Source organism: Colius striatus, unplaced genomic scaffold (genome assembly GCF_028858725.1).
Source record: "Colius striatus isolate bColStr4 unplaced genomic scaffold, bColStr4.1.hap1 scaffold_38, whole genome shotgun sequence".
Classification (NCBI taxonomy): Eukaryota; Metazoa; Chordata; class Aves; order Coliiformes; family Coliidae; genus Colius; species Colius striatus.
The window spans coordinates 563,661-583,286 of NW_026908522.1; the positions used below are offsets into that span (position 1 = coordinate 563,661).

General features: G+C 55.1%; 1 gene segment (V, D, J or C); it reads left to right on the forward strand.

Annotated features, from left to right (window-relative positions):
* The first annotated feature begins 16,924 nt into the window (after positions 1 to 16,924).
* Positions 16,925 to 17,629, forward strand: LOC133629300 (Ig heavy chain V region C3-like). The segment is given in 2 exon segments: positions 16,925 to 16,982; positions 17,295 to 17,629. Coding segments are annotated over 2 exon segments (393 nt in total).
* The last annotated feature ends 1,997 nt before the right edge of the window (positions 17,630 to 19,626 follow it).

Below are 19,626 nucleotides of genomic sequence, written 5' to 3' on the forward strand. Positions count from 1 at the left end.
ACGGCTCAGAGCTGCCTCACAATCATCATCCCCGGTCCTCACGGGGACCTCAACACCCCTGATATTTGCTGGCAAAGCCACTCAGCCAAGCACACACAGGCCAGGAGCTTCCTGCACAGTGCTCGTGACAACCAACTCTCACAAGTGGTCAAGGAGCCAAGGAGAAGGGGAAAGCTCCTTTCCAACCCCTACCATTCTATCATCCTATGATTTAACCCTAAGGAAAAACTAGTTCACTGTCAGGGTGACGGAGCATGGGCACAGGCTGCCCAGGGAGGGTGGGGAGTAGCCTTCTCTGGGGGGCTTCCCAACACACCTGGACATGTTCCTGTGTGACCTGATCTAGGTGGACCTGCTTTGCCATGCGAGGTTGGACTAGATCATCTCTAAAGGTCCCTTCTTGTTGCACACACACAATTATTTTAGTGAACCACTTATCACCACCAGAAGTACTTGTTAAGCACCTAGTTAGTAAGAGACCAATCAGTTAGCTCAGCACTTCAAATAACTCACACACCTATGGATTAAGTAAGTATTCCTTTGAATCACATAAGGATCAAACTGCAAGAGTTACATACCACACCTGATGGGGACGTGTTACCTTAGCCACAAGACCCTGGTCAACGTATTCCTTAGGTTACCTTGGCTGTTACCTTAACTACAAGACCCTGGTCAATGTATTCCTTAGGTTACCTTCGCTGTTACCTTAACTACAAGACCCTGGTCAACGTATTCCTTAGGTTACTTTGGCTGTTACCTTAACTACAAGACCCTGGTCAATGTATTCCTTAGGTTACCTTGGCTGTTACCTTAGTTGTTACTAAAACAAAGGGACTGATATCTTTCTTTGACCAATCACTGTGGTTTTGGAAATTTTGTGTTTGTTGGGAACCAATCAAGGTGAAGGGCTAAACTGACAGATGGACATTTTATGCATGCTTGTGTTGGCAAATGTGATCCTTTTCTTTCAGCTCTGTAAAAACCCTGAAAATGGTAACTAACAAGGAAGCACCTATGGAGGAGCTATCCCTCGTGTCTTCCCAGCGCTGCATAATAAAGAAGTGCCTGCTTCTCTGCATTCCTGTGTAGGGAAGTTTTTCATGGATTGCGGATCCGTCAACAATCCAACCCCTACCATTCTATGATTCTAGGATTCTATTTGAAAACAAGGGTTTGCAACTGGTTGAATAACAAGACAAACAAACACAAACACACACAAGGAACAACATTAGCTAACGTCTTGGCTCTGTGTAGAGCTGGTTCTGGTCCCAGGGAAGGAGCTGTAATATTGGTCCTTATGGTAATGCTAAGTTGCTCAAAAATTTCCCTGTCTCTAAGTAAGACCCACCTCTGGGGCTGAGCCAATTGGGCACCCTCCACAACCCCTTTGTCAGACAAAGAAAGTAGAGGAAGCTTATTTTTCTGGGAAGTGGAAGGAGTTGCATGAGGGACAAGTGTCTACGCAGACCCCAAGGTAAGTGAGAAGAGGAAGTGAATGATGGAATATTTCAAGTGAACATTTGGTGACGAGCACAGCTGAGAACCTGAGCACGCACAGTTCTATCTCAACTCATCTCAAAAGATGGTTGAGGTTACCAACACCACCAGCTGAGTCTTAAGAGGGCAAAACCCAGTGGTTTTTCCCGAGTGGTTTGGCACATCTAGAACACCTTGAATTTCAATGTAAACACCTTGAAGGGAAATGTTTCTAAAGATGAAACTCACAGCAATGACATCCTGTGTCCAGTTCTGGGCTCCTCAGCTCTAGAGGGACAGAGAACTTCTGGAGACAGTCCCGCACAGGGCCACCAAGAAGATCAGGGGACTGGAGCATCTCTCATACCAGGAAAGGCTGCGGGAACTGGGGCTGTTTAGTCTAGAAAAGAGAAGACTGAGTAGGGACCTTATTAACAGTTACAAATATCTCTCTGTCTGTATTACTCATTTCATTACAGGGTCCTTATATTATATGCTGGAATTCTAACAGACTCCGGGTTTATAACACAGACCTCAAGACTACATCAGACTACCAGGAAAACAGCCTTTGTCCCCGTCTTATTTCATACGCACAACAACGGTCTTCAGGGAAAACTACAGGGATAGGAGGAAGGAGACTTGAGGTCTCTTGCCAGCTGTCTCATCCACGCTCCTCCTCCCCTCCAGCAAGTCTCTTGACCTCTTTGTGCATTCCTTACTGGTCTGGAAACACAAGCAATAACACTAAGCTGTTGCACTGGACAAATGTTGTGAGCCAAGGAGGAGGGGTGTGCTGCTGCACCTTGTGCTGACCAAGAAAGAAGGGCTGCTTGGGGATGTGGAGGTTGGAGGCAGCCTTGGCTGCAGTGACCATGAAATGGTGCAGTTCCAGCTGCTATGGAGAAGCAGCAGGATGCCAAACTGGCTTGCAAGCCTGGGCTTCGGCCAGCTGACTTGGGCCTCTTCAAAGACCTGCTTGGACAAATCTCCTGGGATAACGAGGCCGCTTTCTCTTCTTTGGCCTGAAAATGGCACCAGGGAAACGGTACTTTCCTCCTTGCATTCTGCGTGCCCAGGCACAAGTGCTGGTGTATTTCCATGTGCTGATGTAATTTATACTGTCTCCTTTCAATTACACTCAACTACCACTGACAACACATCAAGATGTGTTTCATTTTTCTCAGTGATTTGGAGACTGTCATCCTGAGCTTCTGCTCCCCCTCCACTCTGCCCTCGTGAGACGACATCTGGAATAGTGTCCAGTTGTTAGCATTACTGTATATGGAAAGTTAGAAGTAGTTAGGCTAAGGTCTGTATCCAGGCCTAGTGAGCAGTGTGGGATGTTGATGTAACCTAGCAGTCTAGGGAACTAGTGGGGCATGCTGAGCTTGTGCATTCTTGCTTAAACAAAGCAAAGAGATTAGTGAAGAATGCTGAACCTGAACCTTGTTTTTCTCAAAGAAATCGTTATCTCGAATGTTTACTTGTTTGTTATCTATGGAAATTTCTGGCTGTGGATTCAGATAAGCATAGTCTCAAGTAACTACATGAAAGAGCACGACATAATCCTAAAGTCTAAGAAAACTGGTAAACATCACGGGGACCTGATGAAGTAATCATTTGTGGAAAGTATATAAACTCTGTGAAATTTTCTGTTAGTGGGGGCTCTGACTTTGGACACTAGTCCTCAGGTCCCTAGGGCCCTCAATAAAGCACCGCATGAAACGACCTCGGTTGTTTTGTGTTTTCCTTTGGGAACGGGCAGCACAGTTCTGGGCTCCTTAGTTCCAGAAGGACAGGGAGCTCCTGGAGACAGTTCAGCACAGGGCCACAGAGATGATGGAGTGGAGCATCTCCCTTGTGATGAAAGGCTGAGGGAGCTGGGGCTCTTGAGCTTGGAGGAGACTGAGCAGTGACCTCATTCATGTTGACAAAGCCATAAAGGCTGCGTGTGAGGAGGATAGAGCCAGGCTGTGCTCTAGGACAAGGGGCAATGGGTACAAGCTGGAACGTAAGAGCTTCCAAAGAAACACACCTCTTCAGTGTTCAGGTGAGGCCGCACTGGCAGGGGCTGCCCAGATGGGCTGTGGACTCTCCTCTGGAAACATTCCAAACCCATCTGGATCAGTTCCTGTGTGACCTACTCTAGGTGGTCCTGCTCTGGCAGGGGGGTTGCACTGGATGAGCTTTCCAGGTCCCTTCCAACCCTTAAAATGACATGACTTACCTAGATCTTGTGAAATGTATTAATAGCCTTGTAAAAACTTGAAGCAAGGTACGTACAAAGAGTGTGATGGGGTAGCCAATGAACTGAGAGTGCTTCTTCACAATCTCCTTGATTCGCCGCTCTTCCAGGTATTCAGTCTGATCTTCCTTCAGATGCAGGATGACTTTTGTTCCAGGGCCCAAAGGTTCACCTAGAACGGTGTTGACGGCTTTAATTTGTGCAGCAGAAGCCTACACTTTGACTTTGGAATGAATACTAAAGCAGATTTTCTTTGACTAAGTCCTGCAGTATCTTTACTGGGAGAAGGGAAACTTCTGGGCACAGGAACAGCCTCACAGACACTTCCTCGGGCTGACCGTACCTAGAAGGTACTTCAGGCAAGTCTAAGAGATTTGAAACTCATTCATCTACTCACATGGTCTCTTTCAAGTTTCTGTAGATAAACTGTAGGAACCTACAGAAATATTGATATCTACAAGCTTTGAAAGCTTACTGTTCATTATGAAGCATTCCCTTTGGTACCAACAGCTACTCAAACAGGAATGGTATGAGAACAACTGGGCCTGGGCTTCACCTGACACATGACTAGTCCCAATTCCTTTCATTTTCAATGAATACATTAGGTATCCCAGTACCAAAAACCTTCTAGAAAGCATACTTGAGCAGAGACATTTCATACTCACCATTATCAAGTCTGACAGTGAAAGATCCTCCAGCTGACCACTCCCAAGCGTCCTGCTCATCATCATTGTGCTTGGTGATCACTGGCACTTTTTCTGCAACCAAGTAGGCCGAGTAGAAAGCAACACCAAACCGCCCAATCATGGACATATCAGCTCCTGCCTGCAGTGCTTCCATGAAAGCCTTAGCACCACCTTTGGCAATAGTACCAAGGTTGTTGACCAGGTCAGCTTTGGTCATCCCTATGCCTGTATCCACAGTGGGCGATCGTGCTTGTTTGGAACCAAGTCAATTTTCAGGTCTTTTCCAGAATCCCGCTTGCTTGGGTCTGTCAAGCTCTCGTACCTTATCTTGTCCAGAGCCTTTAAAAGAAGACGCAGGCTTTAGCATTGCCTGGTTTTTAACATTATAGCAGCTTTATTGACATGAATGAGGGCAGACCTTAAAGGACTTACCTCTGATCAGTTGGAAATCAGCTCCCTCAGAAAGATTTCCTTATTGGAACAGAAAGTGTTGATCATCAGAGACATCAACTGAGCAATCTCTGCCTGGAAGGCAAAGGTCTCCACCTCCTCCTCCATTGGCTGATCTTGAGTCTGCACAGCTTCCGCCATCTGCAACAAGAGAAGGAGTTCAAATCCCACCTCCAGCAGCTCTGGGCACATTATCTTCTTGCAGGCAGCAACAATGGCCTTACCAGATAAAGGTATTTAACTATGTGCCTGACTACACACAGGATCCTCTTTCTCCAGATGAGAGGACACAAGGATATCTTTGCTTTAGAATTAAGCAAAACCAGGATTGATTTTTAGATATCAACCCACTCCTCTCCACCCTTCAGATGCTTCATGCAGAGCAACGTTGGAGACGTGAAGCGAGATCAGGAAGCAACAGGTTTTGCTGCCTTCCAAAGACACCTTGCAACTGTTTGCGCATGACGGGCACCTTATGCCTTGGCAATAAACGTGAAAGCCTTTGCTGGACAGAAAGACGTAGCCTTCCTTGGCAGCAGCAGCTTGCCTGTTCTTCCCAGTCACTCTCTGCGGGGGACTCTTTTCAGTCTTGCTACAGCACAAACACTGATGCTTTCTGATAGTGCCAGAGGATCAGAACTACCTTGCTCCTGCCTGAAAAATGCCAGCCTGCTCCCAGTCTGCAGAGCCAACAGGATGCAGCCAATGGAAGGCAGGAGCCTTGAACTCACAACATCCTGATGCTGACAGACAAGCAGCCAAAGCTCCCTGCACTAAGTGCCAAAGGAGAGAAGGCAACCAACGGCACGGCTTCACATCCATGAGATCCAGTGCAGCTTAGAAGGCACTTCTGGGGCTTGACAAGCCCACTCGGAAGGGCTCTGGCCCAAAGTCAGGAAAGTAGGGCTGCAAAGCACCACTTGGACAAGAAGCATCAGCCCACTGGCACTTCTCAGCAGCCAAGAAAGGCATATTTTGGAGCACTGTGGAGGCCACCCACTCGGCAATCCCATCCAAGCCCTCTCTACAAGATCAAGGTGCCTACGTCACAAATCGAGTTCAAGGGTAGCTTTGAAAGCCGCAGCAGCCTTGCCTTGTGACGTGCTGTGTTTCTCCTACTTAACACCTAGAAACCACACGTCAGACCCAATCCCTGCTACGGCCCTCCTTTAGCAATGGACACAGAGGGGACACTCCCAGGAAGGGGCCCTCTGCCCCTCCACAGCCCTCCTCTTCCTCCCACACCACGCTACCTTTCATCAAATCATAGCATTAGTTTGCTTGGAAAAGGCCTTGACCATCATCTAGTCCTAAGCTCACGCTGCCAAGCCAACACACACACGAGCCAATCACAGTCGTCCGCGTGGACATTTGCATTCACCCCAGCGTGTGCTGCTGACATCACGCTGTCTCCTGCCATGTCCGTTAACCCCATTAGCATACCAACCGACACACGGCACTTGACTCTCAGCTGCAGAGCTCCTGGCGTCGTGACCTCCGCACACTTGGACGGGGATCCTTAGCACTAAAGACAGCAGTTGCTCATCTCTGCCTGGCCAAGAAGGGAAGAAGTTCAGGAGGGTGAAGATGTGGCTTCAGAGACTTCTCAAGATCAACAAAGCAGCAGCAACACCTGCCTTTCCTCCTCCAGCAGCACCTGCCTTTCCGCCAGCTTTTCCCCCTGCACCAATGGCTTTTCCTGTACCACCAACGTTCACCTTTCCTCCTCCAGCACCTCCTGCCTTTCCTCCAGCAATGCCTGCAACAACGACTTGCCCCCCTGCACCGATGGCTGCCTTTCCCCTCCCTTTTCCTCCTCCCGCACCATTTTTTCCTCCTCCCGCAACTCTTCTTGCTCCTGCTGCAATGGCTTTTCCTCCAGCAGCTGACAGGGTGGAGCCAATGGAAGTGGATCCACCAAAGGATGAGGAGGAGCCCATGGAGGTGGATCCACCTCAGGATCGGGAAGAGCCCATGGAGGTCGATCCACCACAGTATGGGTCCCGGCACTACAAACGAATGCCAAGGCTCCTCTTTGCAACACCACGGAAATATTGATGTCAGAGTGCCACTCTAGTGTCAGAATCCATTGCAGCACAAGACCTTGGACCCTCTGCTTCGGGACCCTCTCTGCTTTACGACCCTCCCCACTTCCCGACTCCCCACTTCATGACTCTAAGGTAAACGACCCTCCCCACTTCCCCACTCTCCACTCCGGGACTCTAAGGTACATGACTCTCTCCACCACTCTCCGTTTCGCGACCCTCTTCACTATTTCAGCTTCATGACTGTCTCCACCACTCTCTCCACCACTCTCCGCTTCGCGTCCCTCTCCACTTCACCACTCTGTGCTTCCCACCACCTGCACTTTACGACTCTCCAAGACTCTCTACACTTCACAAACTTCTCAACTTCACAACTCTCCACTACACGACCCTCTCCACTTCCAAGACTCGATGCTTCCGACCCTCTCCACGACCCTCCATCACTCACCACTTCAGGACCTTCTCCACTATCCTTTCAGTTTCACGACCCTCTCTACTTCACGACTCTCTGCTTCTCGACACTCTATAGTTCACAAACATCTCAAGGTCACGACTCTCTGCTTCATGACCCTTTCCACTTCAAGACTCTGCACTTCGGGCACCCTCTGCGCTTCATGACTCACCGCTTCAAGACCCTCTCCAAGAGCCTTGCAGCTTTACAACTTTCTCCACTTCAAGACTGTCTCCACGACTCACGCTTAACGACCCTCTCCACTTCAAGACCCTCCAGTTCACGACCCCCTCCACGACCCTCTACACTTCACGACTCTCTCTACTATGTGACCCTCTCCACTTCAAGGCTCCCCGCTTCAGGACTCCAGCTTCAGGACTCACCGCTTCAGGACTCTGCGCATCAGGACTCCAGATTCAGGACTCCCTATTTCAGGACTCCCCGCTTCAGGACTCCAGCTTCAGGACTCACCGCTTCAGGACTCCAGCTTCAGGACTCCCTATTTCAGGACTCCAGCTTCAGGACTCACCGCTTCAGGACTCCAGCTTCAAGACTCCAGCTTCAAGACTCCCCGCTTCAGGACTCCCCGCTTCAGGACTCCAGCTTCAGGACTCACCGCTTCAGGACTCCAGCTTCAGGACTCCCTATTTCAGGACTCCAGCTTCAGGACTCCCCGCTTCAGGACTCCAGCTTCAGGACTCCAGATTCAGGACTCCCCGCTTCAGGACTCCAGCTTCAAGACTCCAGCTTCAAGACTCCAGCTTCAAGACTCCCCGCTTCAGGACTCCCCGCTTCAGGACTCCCCGCTTCAGGACTCCAGCTTCAGGACTCCCCGCTTCAGGACTCCCCGCTTCAAGACTCCAGCTTCAGGACTCCAGCTTCACAAGGCTCTCTATGTTCATGACACTCTCCACGTCCCTCTCCACTTCAAGACTCTCTCCGCATCGCGACCCTCTCCCCTCTCCGCTTTGCCACTCTCTGGTACACGACCCTCTCCCCTTCGTGACCCTCCCTCCCGTGTTCCAATAAATTATACCTTTGTAGCTCTAATAAATGTGGTCATGAATGAACACGGTCTGGGTGGGGAAATCTCAACAACCAATACACCACCAACTGTGCCCCTGGCAACAGGCCCTGTAAAAACCAAGGGCTGCTCCTTGGGGGTGACTCACTGTGAAGAGGCATCGAGACACCCGTCCGTAGATGGGACAAGGAGTGGGGAAAGGTGTGGCCTGCCAGGGGCCAGGGAAACCCATCTGCTGGAGGGAGCCCCTGTGTTGCCTGTACACCAACGCACACAGCCTGGGGAGTGAGCAGGGGGAACTAGAGATGTGGGTGCAGAGACAGGGCGCCCATGATCTCACGCCAGTGACACGGACGTGCTGGGCCAGCACCCAGAGCCCACCCCCAGCACCCAAACCCCCTCCCCAGCACCCTGTCCCCCCCAACCCCCTCCCAGCACCCAGACCCCCTGAGCCCACCCCCAGCACCCAAACCCCCAACACATAACCCTCTTCCCCGGCATCCCAAGCCCTCCCAACCCCCTCCCCAGCACCCTGATCTCTCCCAACCCCCTCCCCAGCACCCTGAGCCCACCTCCAACACCTAAACCCACTCCCCAGCACCCAAACTCCCTCCCCAATCCCCTCCCCAGCACCCTGAGCCCACCTCCAGCACCCAAACTCCCTCCTCAGCATCCAAACCCCCACCCCAACCCCCTCCCCAGCCCCCCAACCCCCTCCCATTCCCGTTTACTGTGTGTGGGGGTCCCCCATAACTCCCCTCTCTCCTCTCTCTCTCCTCCCCCTTCCCCAGACGACTTCGAGTTCCTGTGCAAAGTTCTGCGCCCCTCGGGCTACGCCGCGCCCCCCTTCGAGCACCCCCCCCCTTATGCCCCCCCCACCCCCACCTTACAGTCCCGACTATTTCGGGGGGGTCCCACCTCGCCCCCTCCACTCTGCCCCCCCGTTCCGAATACGACCCTTACTCCTTCGGGGCGGGGCTTGGCGGCATCGGCGCTCACGATCCTCTTTACATCCCTCGGTACGAGGGGGATGATTTTGAGGCCCCCCCTTTACCTTTCATCCCTCACCGACCTCGGGGACTCCGTTATGAACCCCCCGACCCCCACCCTGACCCCACCCCGACCCCCACGCCTGGTCCTACCAAGCCCACGGAGCCTTGGTGGAGGAGGAAGAGGAGAAGGAAGAGGAGGAGGGTGAGTTTGGGGAGTGGGTGAGGTGGAGGGGAGGTGGATTTTGGGGTGCTGACCCCCAGCCTGACCCCCCCAGGCCCAGGGGAGGAGTGTGGGGTGCTCACTGGGTGCCACCACGGGCGCTGCGTCCGGCTCCCCGACGGCTTCACCTGCAGCTGCGACCCCGGCTACCGGCTGGACCCGGCGCAGCTCGACTGTGTCGGTGAGACACCCCCACACCAGCCTGAGCGCCTCAAAACACAGACACCCCCACACCAGCCTGAGCCCCCCAAAACACACTATACCCCAAAACCAGCCTGAGCCCCCCAAAACACAGACACCCCCACACCAGCCTGAGCCTCCCAAAACACACACTCCCATACCACTCTGAGCCCCCCAAAACACACTGTCCCCCAAACCAGCCTGAGCCCCCCAAAACCAGCCTGAGCCCTCCAAAACACAGACACCCCCAAACCAGCCTGAGCCCCCCAAACAAGCCTGAGCCCTCCAAAACACAGACACTGCCACACCAGCCTGAGCCCCCCAAAACACACTATCCCCCAAAACCAGCCTGAGTCCCCCAAAACACAGACACCCCCACACCAGCCTGAGCCCCTCAAAACACACTGTCCCCCAAAACCAGCCTGAGCCCCCCAAAACACAGACACCCCCACACCAGCCTGAGCCCCCCAAACAAGCCTGAGCCCCCCAAAACAAAGATACCCCCACACCAGCCTGAGGCCCCCAAAACCAGTCTGAGCCCCCCAAACCAGCCTGAGCCCCCCCAAACCACAAACACCCCCACACCAGCCTGAGTCCCCCAAAACACACTGAGCCCCCCAGACCAGACTGAGCCCCCCAAAACCAACCTGAGCCCCCAAACCAGACTGAGCCCCCCAAAACACACTGACACCCCCAAATCAGACTGAGCCCTCAAACCAGCCTGAGTCTCCAAACTAGCCTGAGCCCCCCAAAACACACTGAGCCCTCAAACCAGACTGAGCCCCTCAAAACACACTGAGCCCCCAAACCAGCCTGAGCCCCCCAAAACACAGACACCCCCACACCAGATTGAGCCCCCAAAACATAGACACCCCCACACCAGCCTGAGCCCCCCAAAACTAGCCTGAGCCCTCCAAAACACAGACACCCCCAAACCAGCCTGAACCCCCCAAACCAGCCTGAGCCCCCCAAAACACAGACACCCCCACACCAGATTGAGCCCCCCAAAACAGACAGCTCCACACCAGCCTGAGCCCCCAAACCAGCCTGACTCCCTCAGATCAGCCTGAGCCCCCTTTCAGTCTGACCCCCCCCAACCAGACTGACCCCTCCCCCAGCACCCTGACCACCCCCCAACACCAGGAGCCCCCTTTCAAGACTGAGCCCGCCCCAGCACCCAACCCCCTCCCAAATTTCCTCCTCCGCACCCAAATTCCCTCCCTATCCCCCTCCCCAGCACCCTGAGCCCTCCCCCAGCACCCAAATCCCTTCCCCAAGCACCCAAACCCCCTCCCTCAGCACCCAGAGCCCTCCCCAGCACCCAGCCCCTCTCCAAAACTCCTTCCCCAGCACCCAAACCCCCTCCCCAGCACCCAAACCCCCTCCCGAACTCCTTCCCCAGCACACAAAGCCCCTCCCTATCCCCCTCCCCAGCACCCTGAGCCCAACCCAGCACCCAAACCCCCTCATTCAGCACCCAAACCCCCTCCCCAGCACCCTGATCCCCTCCCCAGCACTCGGGTCCCCTTCCCCAGCACCCAGAGTCCTCCCCAGCACTCAAACCCCCTCCCTCAGCACCCAGGCCCCCTCCCAAACCCCCTCCCTCAGCACCCAAACCCCCTCCCTATCCCCCTCCCCAGCACCCAAATCCCCTCCCGAGCACCCAAATCCCCTCCCCAGCACCCAAATCCCCTCCCTAGCTCCCAGGGCCCTCCTCAGCACCCAAACCCCCTCCCTCAGCACCCAAACCCCCTCCAAAACTCCTTCCCCAGCACCCAAACTCCTTCCCCAGCACCTAAACCCCCTCCCCAGCACCCAGCCCACCCCAGCACCCAGCCCCCCTCCAAAACTCCTTCCTCAGCACCCAAACCCCCTCCCCAGCACCCTGAGCCCTCCCCATCCCCCATCCCATCCCCCCCCAATACCCCATTAACCCCTTCTGTGCCGCCGCCCTCCCCAGACGTGGACGAGTGTTCGGGCCCCCCCCGCTGCCAGCCCGGCCGCTGCCTCAACACCGCGGGCTCGTTCCGCTGCCTGTGCCCCCCCGGCCTGGCCCCGCCGCTGCCTCCCCCGCGCCTGAGCCGCCCCTCGCCGTATTCATTGTGTAGATCAAGAGATTTAAGGCGGGGGGGGGCGGCATTGTGGCCCTCGGGATGATGGCGGGGGGGGGGGGGGACACCTATGTGTGTCCCCCCCCTTGGCACCCGCTGTGCTCCCCCCTCTCAGTGTTGGGGGGTCGCGGGGGGAGGTTTGGGGGACCCCCCACCCCAACACACACTGTTACAGAATAAAGGTTTTGTATAAAATGAGGGGGGTTTGTTTCGCACCCCCCCCGTGAGAAATGGACGGGCCGAGGGGAGGGGCGGGGCCTGGCGCTGAGGGGAAAAGGGGCGGCTTTGGGTCTAAAGGCGGGAAAAAGGGGGTTTTGAGGGGAAAAAGGGGTTTTGGGGTCTTAAGCGATAAAAGAGGGGTTTTGAGAGGAAAAGGGGGGGTTTGAGGGGAAAAATGGAGGCTTTGAGGGGAAAATGGGAGGTTTTGGGGTCTAAAGGGATAAAAGAGGGGTTTTGAGGGGAAAAAGGGGGGTTTTGGGGTCTTAAGGGATAAAAGGGGGGGTTGAGTCGAAAAGGGGGGTTTTGAGGGGATAAAGGGGGTTTTGAGGAGAAAATGGGGAGGTTTTGGGGTCTTAAGGGATAAGAGAGGTTTTGAGGGGGGAAAAGGGAGGTTTTGGGGGAGTTTTGAGGAGATAAATGGGGTGTTTGAGGGTCTTGAGGGGCAAAAGTGGGGTATTGAGGGGAAAAAGGGGGGTTTGGGGGGAGTTTTGAGCCAAAACGTGAGGTTTGGTGAAGTTTTGAGGCAAAAGTGGGAGTTTAGAGGAGTTTTGAGGGGAAAAGGGGAGTTTTGGTGGAGTTTTGAGAGAAAAAGTTGAGTTTGAGGGAAAAAGGGCTGGGGTGAGGGGAAAAACGAAGGATTTGAGGGGAAAAAGGGTTTTGAGGGGAAAAAGGGGAGATTTTGTGGTCTTAAGGGATAAAAGGAGACTTTTGGGGGAAAAAGGGAGAGTTGTGGAGTCTTAAAGGATAAAAGGGGGGTTTTGAGGGGAAAGGGGGGGAGATTGGGGATCTTAAGGGATAAAAGGTGGTTTTGAGGGGAAAAAGGAAGGTTTGCGGTCTTAGGGGATAAAAGGCAAGATTTGAGGGCAAAACAGGGGGAGTTTTAGGATCTTAAGGGATAAAAAGTGGTTTTGAGGTGAAAAAAGGGAGGTTTGGGGATCTTAAGGGATAAAAGAGAGGTTTTGAAGGGAAAAAGGGGGCATTTAGGGGAAAAACGGAGATTTTGAGGGGATAAAGGGGGGTTTGGGGGTCTTAAGGAATAAAAGGGGGGTTTAGAGGGGAAAAGGGGGAAGTTTTGGGGTCTTAAGGGTTAAAAGAGGAGTTTTTGAGAGGAAAAAGGGGGTTTTAGGAGGAAAAAGGGAGGTTTTGAGGAGAAAAAGGAGAGATTTGGGGATCTTAAGGGATGAAAGGGGTCCTTCGAGGGCAAAAAGGGGGTTTTGAGGAGAAAATGGGGAGTTTTTGTGGTCTTAAGGGATAAAAGAGGGGTTTTGAGGGGAAAATGGGGGTTTGATGGGAAAAATTGCGGTTTTGAGGGGAAAATGGGAGGTTTTGGGGTCTTAAGGGTTAAAAGAGGGGTTTTTGAGGGGAAAAGGGGGGGTTGAGGGGAAAAACGGAGGTTTTGAGGGGAAAGAGGGGAGGTTTTGGGGTCTTAAGGGATAAAAGGGGGGTTTTGAGGGGAGAAGGTGGAGTTCAGTGGACCTTTGAGGAGAAAAGGTGTGTTTTAGTGGGAAAAAGTTGGGTTTTGAAGGGGTTTTGAGGGAAAAAGTGGTAGTAGAGATTTGAGGGGAAAAGGGGGTTTTTGATGGAGTTGTGGTGCAATTTTGAAGGCAAATTGAGATTCTGTCAGAGTTTGGAGGGAAAAACTGGGGGTTTGGGGGGCTTTCAGAGTAAAAAAGTGGGATTTTGATGGAGTTTTGAGGAAAAAAGGGGTTTCAGTGGAGTTTTGAGGAAAAAGTGGGGTTTTTGTGGTGTTTTGGAGGGAAAAAGTCATATCTTGAAGGAGTTTTGAGGGAAAAAGTAGGATTTTGGTGGAGTATTGTGGGAAAAAAAAAAGGATTTCTTGGAATTTAGAGGAAAAAGTGTTTGTTAGAGTTTTGAGGGGAAAAGTGGGGCTTTGGGGGTTTTGTGGGGAAAAAGTGGGGTTTTTAAGAAGTTTTGAGGAGAAAGTGGGAGTTTAGTGGAGATTTGAGGGGAAAAGTGGGGTTTTCAAGGAGTTTTGAGGAGAAAGTGGGAGTTTAGTGGAGAATTGAGGGGAAAAGGGGGTTTTGGTGGAGTTTTGAGGAGAAAGTGGGAGTTTAGTGGAGAATTGAGGGGAAAAAGTGGGTTTTTGGTGGAGTTTTGAGGGAGAAAGTGGGAGTTTAGTAGAGATTTGAGGGCAAAGTGGAGTTATTGGTGGAGTTTTGAGGGGAATAAGTGCAGTTTGGATGGGAGTTGAGGCTGGAGCTGAGGCAGAACCATTTCCCTGAGAGGGGTGTGAGCCCCTGTGCCAGGCTGCCCAGGGAGCTGGGGTAGTGCCCAGCCCTGGAGGGACCCCAAAGCCGTGGGGCTGAGGTGCTGAGGCCGTGGGTCAGTGCTGGGCTGGGCAGGGTGTGGGGAGCGCTGGGACTGCAGCAGCTTCAGGGGCTTTAACCACCAAACAATTCCTGATTCTGAGGGGAAAAGTGGCGTTTGGGTGAGGTTTTGAGGGGAAAAGTGGGGTTCAGGTGGGTTTTTGAGGGGAAAGGTGTCTTTTGCTGGAGTGTTGTGGGACAAGATGTGGAGTCTGGCTGGCTGTGAGGGACTTTGCTCGTCCCTTTGGCTGCGGGAGGGGTGTCAGTCGCATGCAGGACGGCTGCTCTGCCAGAAGGAGGGGCTCGGAGACAAGAAATCAGCGGCAGAGCCTGAGCGGCAGAGGAACGCCGGCAGTCGCAGCTTTCCTTCCCCTCCAGAGAGATGCCAGGGGACCCTTTCAGCCAGCCAAGCTCTGCCCCACTTCCCTCTTTTGCGGTGTGAGGTGTCCCTCATGGTGCACAGCGAGTCTGCTCAGCCCACCCTGCAAACGCCAGGACGCTGAGGGACAGAAGGAAGCCCTCAGCCCCGGGTGTCCTACCCTTGTAGAGAGGTCCTAGGATCCATGTCAGCCAGCCAAGTTCCACCCTCCCAGCCCTTGCTGCCTGACAGGCTGCTCTGAGACCTTCCTGAAGGGCTGGGGGCTTTCTCCTGTCCCTCCGTGTCCATCGCGTCTTTGTTACAGCCTGGCTCGGGCAGCGCCGAGCCCAGAGGCAGAGCTGCTGTCCTGGCAGCGGCTGCCCACAGGGGAGCCAGAGCCCCGCACAGCCAATGGCAGCCCAGGACGCGGGCACAGCCGTGATTGACGTGTGCGCCGCGGCCAATCGGAGGCGGCGGTGCCTCAGGGAGGGCGGGCCCAGCCACAGCTGTGGCAGCCCCGCAGCCAATCAGAGACACCATCGCCTCAGGGAGGGCGGGCCCAGCCCAGGAGAGAGTGACAGCTCCTCAGCCAATCAGAGAAAACGCTGCCTCAGGGAGGGCGGGCCCAGCCAGGGCAGTGACAGCCCCGCAGCCAATCAGAGGCGGGCTCGCCTCAGGGCACAGAGGGAAGGTGAGGCCAGGGAGCCCAACATGGCAACAGGGGAAGGAAGGAGAGGAAGGAGGAGAGGTCACTGGTGAGGGATCAGACTGAGGCGTCCTGCAGAGCCGGCCTCTGCAGCACCCTCCCCGCTGCTCTCCCCACTGTTCTGTAACAGCCAGTGTGTGTCTGTGGGAAATGATTTGTGCCCAGTGTGTGAACATAAAAGGTTTGAAGCCCCTCTGGTGTGATGTGTGTGAGGGAATCAGTGTCCAGGGTGTTTGAAGCCCCTCTGGTGTGATGTGTGTGAGGGAATCAGTGTCCAGGGTATTTGAAGCCCCTCTGGTGTGATGTGTGTGAGGAAATCAGTGTTCAGGGTCAGGAAAAATGTGGGTAATGTGTGTCAACATTCTCCAATATTTGTTCAAGGTCAAAGCTTGAGTTGATGGTGACATGCCATTGAGAGTTGTTCAGTCCAGAGAGAAGAGATTTGGCAGGAATGTGCCATAAACCCTATAGCCTGAACAAATCAGCCTGGCCTCAAGTTAGCTTGAATTGGGGTGATCCTAAAGAGACAGACAGAATTGGTCAAAGGATGGTTAGAAACTGATAGAAGAGATGGAAGTTGTCAAAGAGAGCGGGCTGGGGGTGCGGGGCACGGGGAGACACCCGCGAGTTGCCGCTGCCGGCTGACAGCCCGTCCCTTGCGCTGGGCTGTTGGTGGCGCGCAGGCGGGGAGGAGAGGGAGGAGTAGAGAGAGGAGAAGCCCATGATGCCGCTGGCTGCCCTTGCCGCCAGGGCACGTTGCTGGCTCACGGAAACTTTGGTGTCCACCACAACCCCGAGGTGTTTCTCTGCAGAGCTGTTTCCAGCTGGGTGAGCATGGACTGTCCTGGTGCTTAGGGCTGTTCTGCTCCCGGTGCAGCAATGTGTCCTAAGTGCTTGTTGAGCTCTGTGAGGCTGCTGGCAGCCCACTGCTGCAGCCGGCTGAGGTGCCTCAGGCTATCAGCAGCACAACCCTGCGCTGGATCAGCCGCTCGTTGCAGAGCGCTGTCAGCCGCACATGTGCTGAAGGCAAATGCTGTCCGTTCCCGCACGTCTCCCCCCGCCACATCTCTGCCGCGGCTCTTAGCGCCGATGGAACGGAGCAGCCTTTTGATGCCGTCGGGTCATCTGCGGCACCATCCCCTCGTTTCCTGCAGCTCTGAAGCTCGCCAGCACCGTTCGGCAGGGGCTGAGCGTGTGCGCAGGAGCGCTGGGGCCGAGCAGGGGGCCAGCCCGCGCCGGTGCTGTGGCGCCGCCCCTTCTCCTGCGCGGAGGGGCCCTGTCGCCGGGGGGCCGGGCCGGGGCGGCCGTGCGGGCTTCGGGCAGAGGCGCGGGCGCTGTGGCGGCGAGGGGCCGAGGCGACGGGGCGGGTAGCGGCGGGCCCGAGCTCGGCTCCGCTCGGCTCGTGTGCGGCCCCGCCGGGCCCTTGTTCCGCCGATGGCGGCCGGGCCGGGGCCGTGGCTGCTGGGCTCGGGCTTGGCCTTGGGGCCGGCAGGTGAGAGGCGGCGGGCGGGGAGGGCGGCGAGCCCGGGGCGGGGGCAGCGGCAGCGGGAGGGAGGGGGACAGGGAGGGGGAGAACAGGGAGAGGGACGGGTGGAGAGAGAAGGAGAAGCCGGGAGAGGGCGAGGGAAAGTGAGAAGGAGAGAGGGAAGAGCAGGGTGAGGGAGGGTTCGGGTGCGGGGCTTGCCCCGCTGTTGCGGCTGTGTCCGGGCCGGGCGGGGGGCGCTGGGGCGGCGGGTGCCCGTCCTCGGGCCGTGGGCGCGCCGTGCCCGGTGCCCGCGCTCTCCGTCCGTCCGTCCGTCCGCAGGCGTGTGGGCGCAGCTGAGGCTGGTGGAGGCCGGCGGAGGGCAGCGAGCGCCCGGGGACTCCGTGCTCCTCTTCTGCCGCGGACACGGCTTCGACTTCGGGACATGCGCAATGAGATGGTACCGTCAGGCACCCGGAGGCAGGCTGGAGTGGGTGTCCTTTATCTCCCCTAGTTCATCACTGATTCAACGTGCACCGGCAGTGAATGGTCGAGCCTCTGTGTCCCGGGACAATTCCCGGTTTAGGACAGCTCTGTCTCTAAGTGCCCCGAGCCCACAGGACTCTGCCCGCTACTTCTGTGCTGTTCGCACACACAGGGACGGGAAATGTAAATGAGTTTCATCAGAAACCTCCTGGCACTGCCCCAACTCTGGGCCTCAAAACTGGGGACTATTCCCACACTTTTTCAGTGCTGCTCCCCGGAGAGTTGTGTAGTTACAGCATCAGTTTTCCAGTGTTGATTCTGAAAGGGTCATTTCAGTTGGTTTTGTCCCTTTCTGTCCTGACCCTTCTGATTGCCATCTCCCCATGTCTCAGGCTGATCCTTACCCCTGTCACACTCCATAACCTTTTGGCCTTTGTAAACAGTTTTTGCTGTTAGCTTTGGTTCCCACCCAGCCATGGCCCAGCTGGTGGGGTCTGTAAATAGCCTTGCTGTGGTTTTGGGCATGGCTCAGGCTCACTCAGTGTAGCCCACAACTTAGCTGCCTGAGGACTGGGTAGAGAAAATGAGGGAAATACAGTGTCATTTTGAAGCTTTGGAGCAGAATAGGGAATTTGTGCTTTTTTTTTCCCAGATCTGAGACTGTAACAGGAGCAAGGGACAGCTTGAGAGCTGTGGGGCCATCTTCAGAATCCCAGCAGCAACGGCGTGCAGTGCTGCTCCAGAGAAAACTTGGGGTGGCCCTACAGCACATCTCTTTTTGCCCAGAGAGGTTTTGCTGCCAGGTGAGTTGTGGTAGTTTAGACCAGTGTCCACCAAGTCATTAAATCACTCCCCCTCCTAAATGGGACAGGAAAGAGAGAGAAATAGAACAAACCACTTGTGAGTTAAGGACAGAGAGGTCACTCAGCAGTGAGCGTCACGGGCAAAACAGACTCAACTTGGGGAGAAAAAGGTTTGATTATTACAAAAGAGGAGCAAGGAGATGAGAAATAAAACCGTCTGAAAAACACCTTCCCCCACCCCTCCTCTGGCCAGGACTCCCCTTCCTTCCCCCCAGCAGCGCAGACCATGGGGCTTGTGGTCAGTTCATCACAGATGGACTTTGCCGCTGCTGCTGCTCAGGGAGAGGCCTCCTCACACTTCCCACTGCTGCACTGTGGGGTCCCTCCCACGGGAGACAGTCCCTCACCAACTGCTGCAGCGTGGCTCCTTCCCACGGGCTGCAGCTCCTCACCGACTGCTCCAGCCTGGGGCCTGCCATGGGGGCAGCTCCTCACACCCTGCCCCAGCGGGGGTCACCCACCGCCACAACAGTCCCACGGGGACACACTGCTCCAGCCCGGGGCCCTCCCAGGCTCACAAGCGCTGACACAAACCTGCTCTGCACGGGCACCTCCCCACAGGCTCCCAGCTGCTGCCAGGAGCTCGCTCCAGGATGAGCTTCCAGCACAGTCACAGCCTCCTGCAGGCATCCACCCGCTGCGGCCTGGGCTCCTCCACGGGCTGCCAGTGGGTCTCTGCTCCCTGAGGACCTCATGGACTGCAGGGGCACAGCTGCCTCACCATGGTCCTCACCACATATCACAGAGGAGTCTTTCTTCCAGTGCCCAAGCACCCTCCTCCCCCTCCTTCTCCACTGACCTTGGGGTCTGCCCAGATGTTTTCACATTCTCCCTCCCTGTGGCTGCTGCAGTTTTGCAACTGACCAACAACCTCCCTTCTCAAATCTGTTCTTCACAGAGGCGTTACCTCCATCACTGGTTCTGCTGGCCACACTATTTCTGACCCAAGCCTGGAATCTATTGGCGTTTTTGGGCACCTGGGCACACCGCTGGCTCATGTTCAGCTGCTGCCAATTAACACTCCTGTCTTTTCCCTCTGAGCAGCTTTCCAGCCTCTCTGTCCCAGCCTGTAGCACTGCCTGGGGTGAGTACAGTGACCAAAGCTGAGGCAGGGAAGATGTGGGCAGAGCTGATCTGCGGGCAGAGAGGCAAGAGCGAGCGGCTCTGGCCACGTGTGCTGCCGTGTGTGTGCTGATGTTCCCCATCACAGGTAAGTGAAAGGGTTGATGTTTCCTGGGAACTGAGCTTGCCCCTGTGCTCTGCAGGGCTCTGTGGAGCTGTGCTGGCTGCTGCAGCCTGACCTGCCCCTGGCTCCCTTCCTGCCA